Consider the following 14,931-nt stretch of genomic DNA (forward strand, 5'->3'; position numbering starts at 1 on the left):
CTTAAATTACAGTGTTGACGTTTATTTTATTACAATTAGATAGATAGATGTCACTTACTAGTCACTGACGTGCATACGTCACGATGTACTGTCAAAAATCAGAACTGCACGTGCTGTTTTTCACTTAGGCCAGAAGAAGGCGCCAGCGCACTACGTTTAGACCATCGACATATAAATATGGTTTATACACGAAGAGCTGGTTTTTGTTCGAGAAATCAATTAATGTGCTATGAATTCATACAGATCTACTCAAAAATACCCAAAATAGGCAAATGAAACACAATAAATCCTAAAAATATAGACATTAAAATTAAAACCATAAAGGTATAAACATGAACAAGGTTAAACAAGTAGATTTGGGGGAAATGATACATTGAGACATATTTTTCTTTATTTGATTTATTTTATCTCATCAAAAAAGTAAGGAAAACAACAGAATATGCATAGCAACACAAAACACTTTATGAAAAGGAGCAGAGAGCAAAAATATCTTCTATTAGCCTATCTGCTCCTTTTTACAAAACAAAAACAGCAGCATTACAGTCCGAATCCAGCTTTAGAACATAAATATAGATTTATCACATAAAACAACCAGATATGGCGAAATAAAAACGCATTTTATTTCAAAAATGTGCTCCTTTGTGTTTTTTTAATTTAATCACCACATCTGCCAGCAGGTGGCAGACTTTTACCAACTATGAAATCTATCCTCATCATGTTCCGTTTTCTGCTTTTATTCATTTGGTTTGGTTCTGACGTTTGTGATGAGGCTCAGTAGGCTGGCCTTTGGAGAATTTATTTAATTGGGCTATTTTAAAAAATAAATAATTGAGAGGGCATTAAACTCGAACGGCAATATCCGATCGGAGCTAGGATTTCTGTCTGTTTTGTTCTGGGATGTATTTTTAGAATAACAGAGCCGTAATAAAGCCTGGCTAACGCGCAGCGTCTGCGCTGCTTGACATTTCAACGCACCAATCCGTTTGTGAGGAGCTGATTGAGTCGACTTCCCCACACTCACTGGGACAGTTGAAGGGAAACGCACACGGATATCTCCTCATCTTCACGTCCGACGCACAGCGAGCCATCCAGTCTTCTCTTCGGTGCCTGCTGCAGGGAGATGGCCGGGATACTGGCGTGGTTTTGGAATGAGAGGTTCTGGCTCCCGCATAATGTCACCTGGGCTGACTTGAAGAACACAGATGAGGCGACGTTCCCGCAAGCTGAGGATCTCTATCTGGCGTGTCCTTTAGCCTTCTGCATCTTTATGATACGGCTGGTTTTTGAAAGGTGGGTCCGGCTAAATCAGGTGGCTGGGATGGTTCTGTTGTATTCAACGATGCGCAGTCTGATTCCCTAAAAAAAAGAAACCCAAATGGCATCGGATGTGGTTTTAGTCTACAAATCAGCACGGGTTTATCATCCATCTTCTGCAGGCCTGCAGCGATCTCTTTGCTTTGATGCATCTGACAGCAGCCAACTTACCTGTCCCTGCAGCCCAAACCTTAATCCAAACAAAACGAAACAAAAAAGACTCTTTTAACTGCGTTTTATTCAGATTTCAGCTGATATGGGGAATGCATGTCTTGGACTGTTATTGTTCAGTCATCAACAAAGAGATCTCACGATCACTGATGAGTCTAATAGACGAGGCCTTTCCCAATTAAACCTTCTGTTCAAAAATTAAAAGGAATCTTTAACAGAAGCTATGATGTTTAATTAATAAGCTCATAGTCCTCAATGAGTGAGCACATCACAAACAATTCCCTTAATAAAACATATGCACAGGTGATCAAATGACAACTAGCAGCACTTCTAAAAGATGTGTGCATTGTTGACATGCAATGTGTCCTACTTGTAACTCTAAATTCAAATTTCATTGTTTTCATATGCAATGCGTTTTGATTGCAGGTTTATTGCAAGACCATGTGCCATGGGTTTGAAGATCCAAGCCAACGGGCCACAAAAGGCTCAGCCAAATGCTATCCTGGAGAAGGTTTTCACTGCTATAACCAAGGTGGGGTATGCATACTCTTTTTGATTTTCATATTTGGAGAATTCATTCTCTAACTAAACAAAAATGTGTTTTTTCCCGTCAGCATCCAGATGAAAAGAGACTGGAGGGTCTGTCCAAGCAGCTCGACTGGGACGTGAGAACCATCCAGCGTTGGTTCAGGCAGCGGCGCAATCAGGAGAAGCCGAGCACACTCGCCAGATTCTGTGAAAGCATGTAAGACTTTTACTTCTTAATTCAGCTGCAAATGTCCCAATATGTCAATAAATCAAACACATGTACGCAGCCTAACCATAACCAGTGCTTCATTTGAGGGCTCGTTTGAATACTGGCATCAACACCACGAGTGATGATTGTAGTCAAAACAGGCATGATAAATAAATTCCTGAGCACATTTCCATTCCGTATAAGGACAGGTGTGTGTGCCTAAAAGCAACTCACACAAATGGAGCAATTAAAGGTGACATATTGTGATGTTTTTTTTTCTCTAATTTTGATACAAAGCACATTTATGAAGTTCTTTGCGCTAAATCCCTCTCACATAAAGTGATTTCAGCAGTTTTATTCTTGACAGTTTCAGTACCTTCCAGAATGAGCCTTTCAGGACTCTGTCACTTTAAGAAAACAAGCTGGAGCTGGCCACGCCCACTCCTTTCTTGGCCACCATTAGCTGAGAAGTTCCAATACCCAGAAGGGGCTCGGAGTAGAGCCGCTTCTCCTCCAGCAACAGCTCTCTTCTGCAGGTGAGAGGTGGTTCTATGCCAGGCTTCCCATTTGTGATGTCACAAACAGGGACTTTTTGAAACAGCTTGTTTTAGACACCTAGTTTCTCAAGCCAAACACTGACAGAAAACAGATAGATGGGTTTATAGAGGCAGTAGAGACCCACATGGCAGCCCGAAAGGATGCAAAAGGTGGGTTTTGCATAATATGTCCTCTTTCGAGTAGAGAAATAATTGGCTGACTTTAAATAGCTGTAGCCAACCTAAACACTTTAAAGCCCAGAGATTTAAACTTTTTTGGACCTGTAAAGAATTCCAGTTTATCTCTGGACAAACAGAAGCAGAAAGGACTGCTTTACCCTTTCACCACCTATATGAGGTTGCTTGACTTCTGTTTCCTACATTTTGTATAAAGAGTGAAACATCAACAGTGGTCCTGCTACAAGTTAACAGTTAAATTTGAATACCAGCAAATTTGCTCAGAACTGTAACAGAGAACTAGCTAATCTGCAGCAAAGCGTTTTCCCATCAGAGAGATCATAGTGACTTAGTGGCGTGATGCTAAAGGCTGGAGAGTGAGTTTTGCTGTCAGAGCAGAGTCATGTCTGACACCGGTGGAGTAAATCTGGCAGTTTGAGATACGAGGATCCTCACAACCTCGGATCCGCCTGAGGCTGTAGTTCACTCAGGAGAGCGCGCTGGGCTGTGTAGGCTTTTGGACTTCTGTTACACCCTCACAGAGGATTCAGAAAACATGCTTCCTCTTGCTTAAGAAGAAACTGCATTCACACTCCAATATGTCTTTCGTTTAGCTTAAACAGTGGGAACAAGGTCATCTGCAGCACAATTAACAATTGCAACACATTGTCCAGGTTGTCTGCCTCAGTTGGTGCAGGTCTCTAAACAAGGGCTGGCTTCAGTCCCTCCTGCAGTGATTGTGCTGTAATTAGGCTCTCGTGACCAGCTGTTGCAGACTGATCTCTGTGTGGACGGCTCATCTGCTTTGTATTCTTTTTCATTATGTAAACAGGGAAAGCATATTTACTCATAAAATATTGAAGACCTTTTGTCTGCAAACGTGTAAAGTTCAGTGAACTCTCTTTTCCACCAAGAGTGAAAAAGCCAATCAATTTCAGCAAGAAAACTTGTCGGGAAAAAGATTTGTGAAACCTTTCCAACTTGGCTAAATAGTCAGCTAGATGAGGAAAAATACTTTGCAGTATAGCCGATTCTTCATCTGTTTAGCTCCTTTGTTACGACAGGGTTTGATGATCTGGACAGCCCAGCTGTGTGATCTAATCATCTTCCATCCATCATCTTCTTTTCTTTTACTAAGAACAGAGGCCTTAATCTAAGCAAAACAATTCTGTTTACTATTTACTCAAAGATAAGACAAGATTACAAACAGCATTTTTTGCCATTTAAAACACCTGTTTTCTGTTTATCAGGATGGCAAATCTTTCCAGAAAACTAGGATTTTTCCTATTAATGACGTTTAGTCTTTCCCATAATCTTGCAGAAATGCAGGTCAGAAATGCTTGCAGTCTTTTAATTTTCTTCAACATTATTGCTATTACCAAAACATTTACAGAATGTACCACTTTCACATTTATTTGATTAAATCGGAATGAATGTGATCATGGTTCTAGGGTGGGATCACAGAGGCTTTGGCTCCCTGTAAAGCCCCTGTCCTGTCACTCTTCTGTCCTGAAGATCAGATTTTTGACCCTTTGCATGCCACCTGATCAAGTGGGTCCACCACAGTGGACATCAACAGTGAATCACTGAACATGGGAATTAGTGATGTGACGTTCAAGAACCTCCTCCTTGAACCGTCACCTTATCGTGGTGGAGGAGTTTGAGTGCCCTAATGATCCTAGGAGCTATGTTGCCTGGGGCACTTTGTGCCCCTGGTAGGGTCTCCCATGACAAATTGGTCTTAGGTGAAGGCTGAGACAAAGAACGGTTCACAGGATCTTTCATGGATATACAATCAAAGATCCGGAGTACCCGGCCCGGAGGGTTACCGGGGTCCCACCCTGGAGCCAGGCCTGGGGTTGGGGCCTGTGAGCAAGCACCTGGTGGCCGGGCTTTTGCCCATGGGGCCCGGCCGGGTCCAGCCTGAGCCAAATACATGGGTTCATTCAACTGTGGACCCACCACCCGCAGGAGGAAGATGAAGGGTCCGGTGCAGTGTGGATCGGGTGGCAGACTGAGGCGGGAGCCTTGGAGGTCTGATCCCCGGCCAAGGAAACTGTTTTTTGGGACATGAAACGTCACCTTGCTGGCGGGGAAGGAGCAGGAGCTTGTGGCAGAGGTTGAGCGGTACCGGCTAGATATAGTCTGACTCACCTCGACACATAGCACTGGCTCTGGAACCCAAGTCCTTGAGAGGGGTTGGACACTCTGCTTTGCTGGAGTTGCTCCGGGTGAGAGGCGGAGGGCTGGGGTTGGCTTTTTTTAGCCCCAAGACTCTCTGCCTGTGTGTTGGGGTTTACCCCGGGGGACAAGAGGGTAGCTTCCTTGCACCTTCGGGTCGGGGAACGGGTCCTGACTGTTGTTTGTGCTTATGGGCCAAATATCAGTTCAGAGTACCCACTCTTTTTGGAGTCCCTGGGACGAGTGCTAGATAGTGCTCCATCAGGGGACTCCATTGTCCTGCTGGGGGACTTCAATGCTCACGTGGGCAATGACAGCATGACTTGGAGGGGTGTGCTTGGGAAGAAAGGCTCGCCTGATCTGAACTCAAGTGTTGTTTCGTTATTGGACTTCTGTGCAAGCCGCAGTTTGCCCATAACAAACACCATGTTCGAACATAAGGTACATTGCTACACTTGGTACCAGGGCAGCCTAGGTCGCAGGTCGATGATAGACTTTGTAGTCGTATCATCTGACCTGCGGCCGTATGTTTTGGACACCCGAGTGAAGAGAGGAGCGGAGCTGTCAACTGATCACCACCTGGTGGTGAGTTGGATCAGATGGCAGGGGAAGATGCCGCATAAACCTGGCAGACCCAAACGTATAGTGAGGGTCTGCTGGGAACACCTGGCAGAAGAACCTGTCAAGATGGTCTTCAACTCCCACCTCCGGCAGAGCTTTGACCGCATCCCGAGAGCAGTGGGGGACATTGACTCCTAGTGGGCCTTGTTCCACTCTGCGATTGTTGAGGTGGCTGTTGCTAGCTGTGGTCACAAGTGGCTGGTGTCAGTTGTGGTGGCAACCCCCGTACTCGCTGGTGGACACCAGAGGTTCGGGGAGCCGTCAGGCTGAAGAAGGAGGCCTACAGGGCATGGCTGGTCTGTGGGTCTCCGGAGGCAGCAGACAGGTAACGGATAGCCAAGCGGGGTGCAGCAGTGGCAGTTGCCGAGGCAAAATCTCAGGTGTGGGAGGAGTTTGGTGAGGCCATGGAGAAAGACTATCGATCGGCTCCAAAGAGGTTCTGGCAAACTATCCGGCGTCTCAGGAGAGGAAGGCAGCAACTCGCTCACACTGTTTACAGTGGGGATGGGGAGCTGCTGACGTCAACTGAGGCTGTAGTCGGACGGTGAAAGGAATACTTTGAGGAGCTCCTCAATCCCACCTACGCGCATTCCGAGGAGGAACCAGAGCCGGGAGACCTGGGGATGGACTGTTCAATCTCGGGGGCAGAAGTTGCTGAGGTACTCAAACAACTACACAGCGGCGGAGCCCCGGGGGTGGATGAGATTCATCCTGGGTATCTCACGGCTATGGATGTTGTAGGGCTGTCATGGTTGACACTTCTCTGCAACATTGCGTTGTCATCGGGGGCAGTTCCTGTGGAGTGGCAGACCGGGGTGGTGGTCCCCATCTTTAAGAAGGGTGACCTGAGGGTGTGTTCCAACTATAGGGGGATCACACTCCTCAGCCTCCCTGGAAAGGTCTACTCCAAGGTACTGGAGAGGAGGGTCCGATCGATAGTTGAATCTCAGATTGAGGAGGAGCAATGTGGTTTTCGTCCTGGCCGTGGAACTGTGGACCAGCTCTATACCCTTGCAAGGGTGATGGAGGGGGCATGGGAGTTTGCCCAACCAATCCACATGTGTTTTGTGGATTTGGAGAAGGCTCATGACCATGTCCCCAGGGGCACCCTGTGGGGGACGCTCCAGGAGTATGGGGTGGGTGGCTTTCTGTTAAGGGCCATTCAGTCCCTTTACCAGAGGAGCGTGAGTTTGGTCCGCATAGCCGGTAGTAAGTCGGACCTGTTCCCGGTGAGGGTTGGACTCCGCCAGGGCTGCCCTTTGTCACCGGTTCATTACCTATATGGACAGAATTTTTAGGCACAGCCGTGGTGTGGAGTGTGTCGAGTTTGGTGGCAGGAGAATCTCGTCTCTGCTTTTTGCGGATGATGTGGCCCTCCTAGCTTCATCCAGCTCTGATCTTCAGCTCTTGCTGGGTAGGTTCGCGGCCGAGTGTGAAGTGGCTGGGATGAGGATCAGCACCTCCAAATCTGAGACCATGGTTCTTGACCGGAAAAGGGTGGCTTGCTAACTCCGGGTCGGAAGAGAGGTCCTACCTCAAGTGGAGGAGTTTAAGTATCTCGGGGTCTTGATCACGAGTGAAGGTAGGAGGGATCGGGAGATCAACAGGCGGATTGGTTCAGCATCTGCAGTGATGCGGACGCTGAGCCCATCTGTCGTGGTGAAGAGGGAGCTGAGCCAGAAAGCCAGGCTCTTGATTTACCACTCAATCTACGTCCCAATCCTCACCTATGGTCATGAGCTTTGGGTAATGACCGATAGAACGAGATCGCGGATACAAGCGGCCTAAATGAGTTTCCTCCGTAGGGTGGCCGGGCTCAGCCTTAGAGATAGGGTGAGGAGCTCGGACATTCGGGAGGGACTCCGGATTGAAAGGAGTCAGTTGAGGTTGTTTGGGCATCTGGTGAGGATGCCTCCTGGACGGTTCCCTGGGGAAGTGTTTCGGGCATGTCCTGCCGGCAGGAGGTCCACGAGTCGACCCAGGACACGTTGGAGAGGTTACATCTCCAATCTGGTCCGGGAACGCCTGGTGGAGGTGGCCGAGGAGAGGACGGTCTGGAGCTCCCTAGTTGGGATGCTGCCCCCGTGACCCGGACCCGGATAAGCGGAGGACGACGACGACATTCACAAACGAATCAAATCTTTTGAACGGGTTTTCAAAGTGAATGATGAGAGCCGAGTACCTACAGAGAGCCGTTCATCTTAACAAACCTCCCCGGAAGTCGGTCAAACTCACCCCCTCAAACTCCACCCACTGCTCTGATGGACGTGGGAGGAACTATATAGATATAGATATGTATATAAACACGTGTTTATATATAACCAACCCCGGAATATTGAACAAAGGGCAAAAGTGGTGGCTGAGGTTGTTTTTTGCCAGTTTAGCCTGGTTTCTACTGGTTCAAGCCCAATTAACCAGTGGGAAGATTTAGCACACCTATATGGCTCATAGAGATCAGTATTTTTAACAGTTAATTGTTAACTAGCTCACGAATATTAGCTTACTTGCTGCCGTCCACCGACGTAAACATGTTGACGACTTTACCAACATTCACCCTGCTGGATTTAAAACTTTATGCGATAATCAGAGTTTCTTTTTACACTGGAGCTGAATTAATAGCCTAAAATAATCTGGACCCCCACCAGTTTTTGTTGCTGAATCGGTCACCGGGTTTAGCTGCTACTGTCACATCCGGGTGAGGGGACAAGACATCTCATGACAGCGACGTTCATCATGAAAAATAAATAACTAAATTTCCGCACACATAATTCTACACTAAAACAATATTGTTAATATCTAGCTATTCACTATAGTGGACAATTCCTCCACAGTGAAATTTAAGATTGTCAATAATAAATAAGTAATATAAGCTAGGGATGTCCCGATACAACTTTTTCCCTTCCGATACGATACCGATATTGCAGTCTTCGGTATTGACCAATACCGATATCAATCTAAACCGATATCAGCGCAAATCATGCGTACTTTTACCTGTTTCTTTGTGTGGAATGTATGAAAGTCTTGATCGAGTGATATTACTAAATTAGAGAATGAGAGCCAAAGTATGACAAAAGACAATTTTTTCTTAACTCATCCACTGCCGTTGACGACAAAAGTCATCATTTTAAATCCATCCGTTCACTGCCAATGATGACTAAAGTCGTCATTTGCATTTTTTACTGTGTTAGCATCAGGAACGAACCCCTGCACCATGAGAACAAACATCCCAGCTCTAAAGCCGATCATCATCCGCATACATCTCACGTCACATGATCAGGAAGCAGAAAATCCATGTTTTAGGAGATCGTTTTGGGCCGCTGCTGTAAAAAAAAGTGAGGCGCAAACCGGAAAAGCTTCTGCCGATCACAATTCGACAACGGATTATGAAAGAACGGATAACGCTCGAAACGTGCAGATTCTTCCAGATGTTAGAGGTGAGTGTCCTCTTTTTTTTGTTAGTTTTGGCGTCAACATCATCCTAGCACACAACGTTCTGTGACTCTTAAAAAAACCTGTAAAAAACGGTGAAAAACGCTGGCAGCGAATGTCACGGCGGGGAACACCAGAATAAATCCAGATGCAGGAGGCAGAGAGAACCTGGTTTAGATCCAGAGATTTAATAACACAAAATCACCACACCAGTGGGAAACTCAAAAGATCACTCGCAGAGGAATCACAGCAGTACATCCACAGACTCGAAACAGACTATTTAGTATAACGCCACACTGAGTACTGGACCCAGCTGCTTAAATAAGAGTGGTGGCAATCTAGGAAACTGCAGTCAGCTGCGACACTCCAAGTGCTCCACAGAGGGGCGGGATACTCAGGAGCCACAGCCGACCTGCACAGAAATAGAAACAAAACTCTTAACACAGAAACAAGCAAAGGGATAACATGTAATATATAAATAAAACAACCAGAAAGAGCAGCCCATAACATAACCCCCCTCACAAGGACCGACTACCAGACGGACAACAGGGCTGATCCAGGTTGTCCCGGTGGAAGCGGGCAATCAGGTCACGGCACAGGATAAAGAGGTCTGGCACCCACTGGTGGTCCGCCGGGCCATAACCCACCCAGTCCACCAGATACTGGATGCCCCGACCCACCTTCCTGGAGGCTAGAAGTTTGTTGACTGTGTAGACCGGACCGCCATCCACAATGCGGGGAGCCGGTGGAGCCACGGGGTGGATGCAAAGGACTAGCTTTTCACGGCTTCAGCTTGCTGACGTGGAAGACGGGATGCACTCGCAGGGAGCGGGGGAGATCCAATCTGACCACTACCAAGTTGACGACCTTGGAGACAGGGTACGGGCCAATGTATCGGAGCAGCAACTTCCTCAACCCCCCCTTCAGTGGGACATCAGTCGAGGAGAGCCAAACTTTGTCACCCACCTTGTATTCGGGCGCGGCGGATCTCCGACGGTTCACTACGGAGGTAAACCTCTCCTGGTTTCGGTTCAATCGCGAGCAGTGTTCATTCCAGGTGCGTCGACAGTGTCTCACAAATGCCGCAGAGCTGGAGGCAGACGCTGTTTTTTCCTGATGGGGAAGAGAGGTGGTTGGTAGCCATAATAGGCAGCCTGAAAAGGGGAAAGACCGGTAGAGTTCACAAGGGAGTTATGGGAGTATTCTGCCCAGGGAAGCTGTGTGGACCAGGTCTTGGGGTCTTTTGAGCACATAGCTCATAGGGTGGTTTCCAAAAACGCTGCATCCACCCTGCCTCAGGCGGAGTAAGCCACCTGCCGCAGTTCGATGAGGTGTGGTATGATCGAACACAGTGAGTAGCTGGCAGGAGAACTCTCGAAAAGAGCGGCGGATATCCGTTCCCCGTTTTCACTCTGCCAGGCCCCAATCCTGGCCTGTCCGGTCAGGAAGCTCATGGCGAAAGCAACCTTGCTTTGTTCGGTGGGGAACTCACTGGGGTTGAATTCAAAACGCAGCCGGCAGGAGGCGCGGAATAGCCTGCAGTCCACGGCTGTGCCATCGAAAGGCTCAGGAGCCTCCAGGCTGACCTGACGGGACGAGGAGGGAGCCTGCTCCAGTATGGAGAGGTGTCCATGGAGCTGCTGCATCCCAGACATGCAGCTCCGTATCTCCTGAGCCAGCATCGCCAGTCCACCTCCTCCAGTTTCGTCCTCTGAAACAGGTAAGGGAATGACGGTGGCTGGTAGTCCTCCTGCTGGATTTGACATGGTGGTGTTATAATGTCACGGCGAGGAACACCAGAATAAATCCAGATGCAGGAGGCAGAGAGAACCCGGTTTAGATCCAGAGATTTAATAACACAAAATCACCACACCAGTGGGAAACTCAAAAGATCACTCGCAGAGGAATCACAGCAGTACATCCACAGACTCTAAACAGACTATTTAGTATAAAACCACACTGAGTACTGGACCCAGCTGCTTAAATAAGAGTGGTGGCAATCTAGGAAACTGCAGTCAGCTGCGACACTCCAAGTGCTCCACAGAGGGGCGGGATACTCAGGAGCCACAGCCAACCTGCACAGAAATAGAAACAAAACTCTTAACACAGAAACAAGCAGGGAGAACACATAATACATAAATAAAACAACCAGAAGGAGTAGCCCATAACAGCGAGGGGCTTTACTGATCAGGAAACGGCTGGCAATGAATGAGTTAACCATTGTTTGCAAAAAATTTGAACCTTGATTATAACGGAGGTTTTTAACATCGCCCAATATAATCCGATACACTGGTTTTGGGCCGATATAAAATTACTTCCGATATCAATATAAGAATTAAACACATAACATTCAACATTTCAGGTCCATCACAGTTAGTCCCTGACTTCCTCATGAAAATATGAACGTCAGTGTTACCCGGTAAAACGTGTTCATTGCAAATCCGAAAATACGTTGAGGGCTGCTAGTTTGTATGATTGACCACTTCGTAAACAGTTTCTCTGCTGTGCATCATGGCAAAGGGGGCGGTCCCAAACACCAGTGGTGCTAATTCGTCAAATAGAAATTTCCAGCGTGAAATCTTGTGTAAGGATGTTTATAAATATTGTGCCCCCTAGATGGCCCCAGAATCCTAGATCCGCCACTGGTTTTCTTACGAAAAAGTTTGATCAAATCGAGATTTCCTTATACTCTTAATGCATTCGGTTAAAATTAGGTTCAACCCATATAAGAAGTTGTTAATTGTTGAAATGTATTATGAAAAACAGTGTTTGGATCGCAGCTCATTCAAATTCTTTCAAATCAAAGTTTTCAAGTTGTTCATAGAGCTAGTTCATTAACAAACTGCCAGAGTTTAAATTTATTTGCAATTTTCTGTTACATGTAAAATGCTGCTAATTGGCAGCACATCTTAAATTAATACATTTATAAAAAATATATATACTTTGCTCTCAACAACTTTTTGAAAAGTTTCATTGATATTTAGACAAAATGAATCCAGCAACGACAGAAGGAATCTGTCCACCTGTGACTTTATATAAATAGCAGCTGCTCAGCTACTTGAAAAAGTCTCTTGCAGGCTTGATCAACCAGTTGCCATGCAACAGACTTTACTGTTTGCCAGGTAGACTCGTCCACTCAGCTTGCTTTTATAATACTTTTGATCAATCACAGAAAGCAGCTAATGATGGCTCCCTCTGGCTACATGTTAGTACTAATAATTTCTCAAGGATCTGGTAAAGACTTGCAGCTGAATATCCTGAACAAGCATCCAGATGAAACTGTTTGAAGTGGCCACATTCTGATGCTGATTTTCTTTTCTTTTCAAGACTTCATGTCTTGTTGCGTTTCAGGGCTGGGGGGTGTCAAAGTGTGTTTGATTTCAAGTCAACTGGAACAACTGTGCTGCCCAACCTTTTAAAGCATGCAAAAGCTAGATTCACATGACAGGTTATGCAGTTCCTGTCAAAGCTATCGGCGGTCGTTCTCATCCATGTGACATAAATCAGGCCTTGTTTTGTTTTGTTTTGTTTTTTTATTGGTTCTTTGTTTTGAATGATGCACAGAAATTTGACAGTCTTCTGTCTTCGCTGTCATGAGCTGAATTTATATATAGTCTGCACATCTTATCAGCAAGTCTTTGATCATGTCAACTAATGCAGTGTCTTCATCCACCCCCCTGATCACGCAACAATAGTTTCCCTAAATTATATGCAAGATTATTTAAAACACAAAGCTTTAAGGGCTGAGAGGGAGTCGAGCAAGGAAGTCAGTGATGTCTCATTTTTCAGTGATTTGGTCTCTGTGGGAGGATTAGGACAAGTGAGAGGATGTCAATCACATGAGCGGCACAAGCTTTTGTATATTAAAATGTTCTTTGAAATCTTGACATTTTCAAGTGCATGGTTCCTTTTTCCTTTCAGAATTGAATCTACCTTCGTCTTCGTCTTCCTCCGCTTATCCGGGTCCGGGTCGCGGGGGCAGCATCCCAATTAGGGAGCTCCAGGCCGTCCTCTCCCCGGCCTTGTCCACCAGCTCCTCCGGCAGGACCCCAAGGCGTTCCCGGACCAGATTGGAGATGTAACCTCTCCAACGTGTCCTGGGTCGACCCGGGGGCCTTCTGCCGGCAGGACATGCCCGAAACACCTCCCCGGGGAGGCGTCCAGGAGGCATCCTGACCAGATGCCCAAACCACCTCAACTGGCTCCTTTCGATCCGGAGGAGCAGCGGTTCTACTCCGAGTCCCTCCCGAATGTCCGAGCTCCTCACCCTATCTCTAAGGCTGAGCCCGGCCACCCTACGGAGGAAACTCATTTCGGCCGCTTGTATCCGCGATCTCGTTCTTTCGGTCATTACCCAAAGCTCATGACCATAGGTGAGGATTGGGACGTAGATCGACCGGTAAATCGAGAGCCTGGCTTTCTGGCTCAGCTCCCTCTTCCCCACGACAGATCTGCTCAGCGTCCGCATCACTGCAGACGCCGAACCAATCCGCCTGTCGATCTCCCAATCCCTCCTACCCTCACTCGTGAACAAGACCCCGCTGTATGCCAAAGATACTTAAACTCCTCCACTTGAGGTAGGACCTCTCCCCCGACCCGGAGGTGGCAAGCCACCCTTTTCCGGTCGAAAACCATGGTCTCAGATTTGGAGGTGCTGATCCTCATCCCAGCCGCTTCACATTCGGCCGCGAACCTACCCAGCAAGAGCTGGATGAAGCTAGGAGGACCACATCATCCGCAAAAAGCAGAGACGAGATTCTCCTGCCACCAAACTCGACACACTCCACACCACAGCTGCGTCTAGAAATTCTGTCCATAAAAGTGATGAACAGAACCGGTGACAAAGGGCAGCCATGGCGGAGTCCAGCCCTCACTGGGAACAGGTCCGACTTACTACCGGCTATGCGGACCAAACTCTCGCTCCTCTGGTAAAGGGACTGAATGGCCCTTAACAGAAAGCCACCCACCCCATACTCCTGGAGCGTCCCCCACAGGGTGCCCCTGGGGACACGGTCATAAGCCTTCTCCAAATCCACAAAGCACATGTGGATTGGTTGGGCAAACTCCCATGCCCCCTCCATCACCCTTGCAAGGGTATAGAGCTGGTCCACAGTTCCACAGCCAGGACGAAAACCACATTGCTCCTCCTCTATCTGAGATTCAACTATCGATCGGACCCTCCTCTCCAGTACCTTGGCGTAGACCTTTCCAGGGAGGCTGAGGAGTGTGATCCCCCTATAGTTGGAACACACCCTCAGGTCACCCTTCTTAAAGATGGGGACCACCACCCCGGTCTGCCACTCCCTAGGAACTGCCCCCGATGACCACGCAATGTTGTAGAGACGTGTCAACCATGACAGCCCTACAACATCCATAGCCTTGAGATACCCAGGACGAACCTCATTCGCCCCCGGGGCTCCGCCGCTGTGTAGTTGTTTGACTACCTCAGCAACTTCTGCCCCCGAGATCGGACAGTCCATCCCCAGGCCTTCCAGCTCTGGTTCCTCCTCGGAATGCGCATTGGTGGGATTGAGGAGCTCCTCAAAGTATTCCTTCCACCGTCCGACTATAGCCTCAGTTGACGTCAGCAGCTCCCCATCCCCACTGTAAACAGTGTGAGCGAATTGCTGCCTTCCTCTCCTGAGGCGCCGGACAGTTTGCCAGAACCTCTTTGGAGCCGATCGATGGTCTTTCTCCATGGCCTCACTAAACTCCTCCCACGCCCGAGATTTTGCCTCGGCAACTGCCACTGCTGCACCCCGCTTG

General features: G+C 47.6%; 1 protein-coding gene across 2 annotated transcripts in view; it reads left to right on the forward strand.

Annotated features, from left to right (window-relative positions):
- The window catches only part of cers6 (ceramide synthase 6), a 45,788-nt gene that overhangs the window by 18,303 nt on the left and 12,554 nt on the right, over positions 1-14,931 (forward strand). Inside the window, exons 1-3 of one of the 2 annotated variants that reach the window (XM_015966545.3) lie at positions 678-1,290; positions 1,912-2,017; positions 2,100-2,230. In XM_015966545.3, the coding sequence (XP_015822031.1) occupies positions 1,121-1,290; positions 1,912-2,017; positions 2,100-2,230 (407 nt within the window). In that variant the 5' untranslated portion in view covers positions 678-1,120. Of the gene's footprint in view, positions 1-677; positions 1,291-1,911; positions 2,018-2,099; positions 2,231-14,931 lie in introns of those variants that run through there. The other variant, XM_054746964.2, reaches the window with a different exon arrangement.

The sequence above is a fragment of the Nothobranchius furzeri genome, chromosome 14 (assembly GCF_043380555.1).
Source record: "Nothobranchius furzeri strain GRZ-AD chromosome 14, NfurGRZ-RIMD1, whole genome shotgun sequence".
NCBI classification, from domain to species: Eukaryota; Metazoa; Chordata; class Actinopteri; order Cyprinodontiformes; family Nothobranchiidae; genus Nothobranchius; species Nothobranchius furzeri.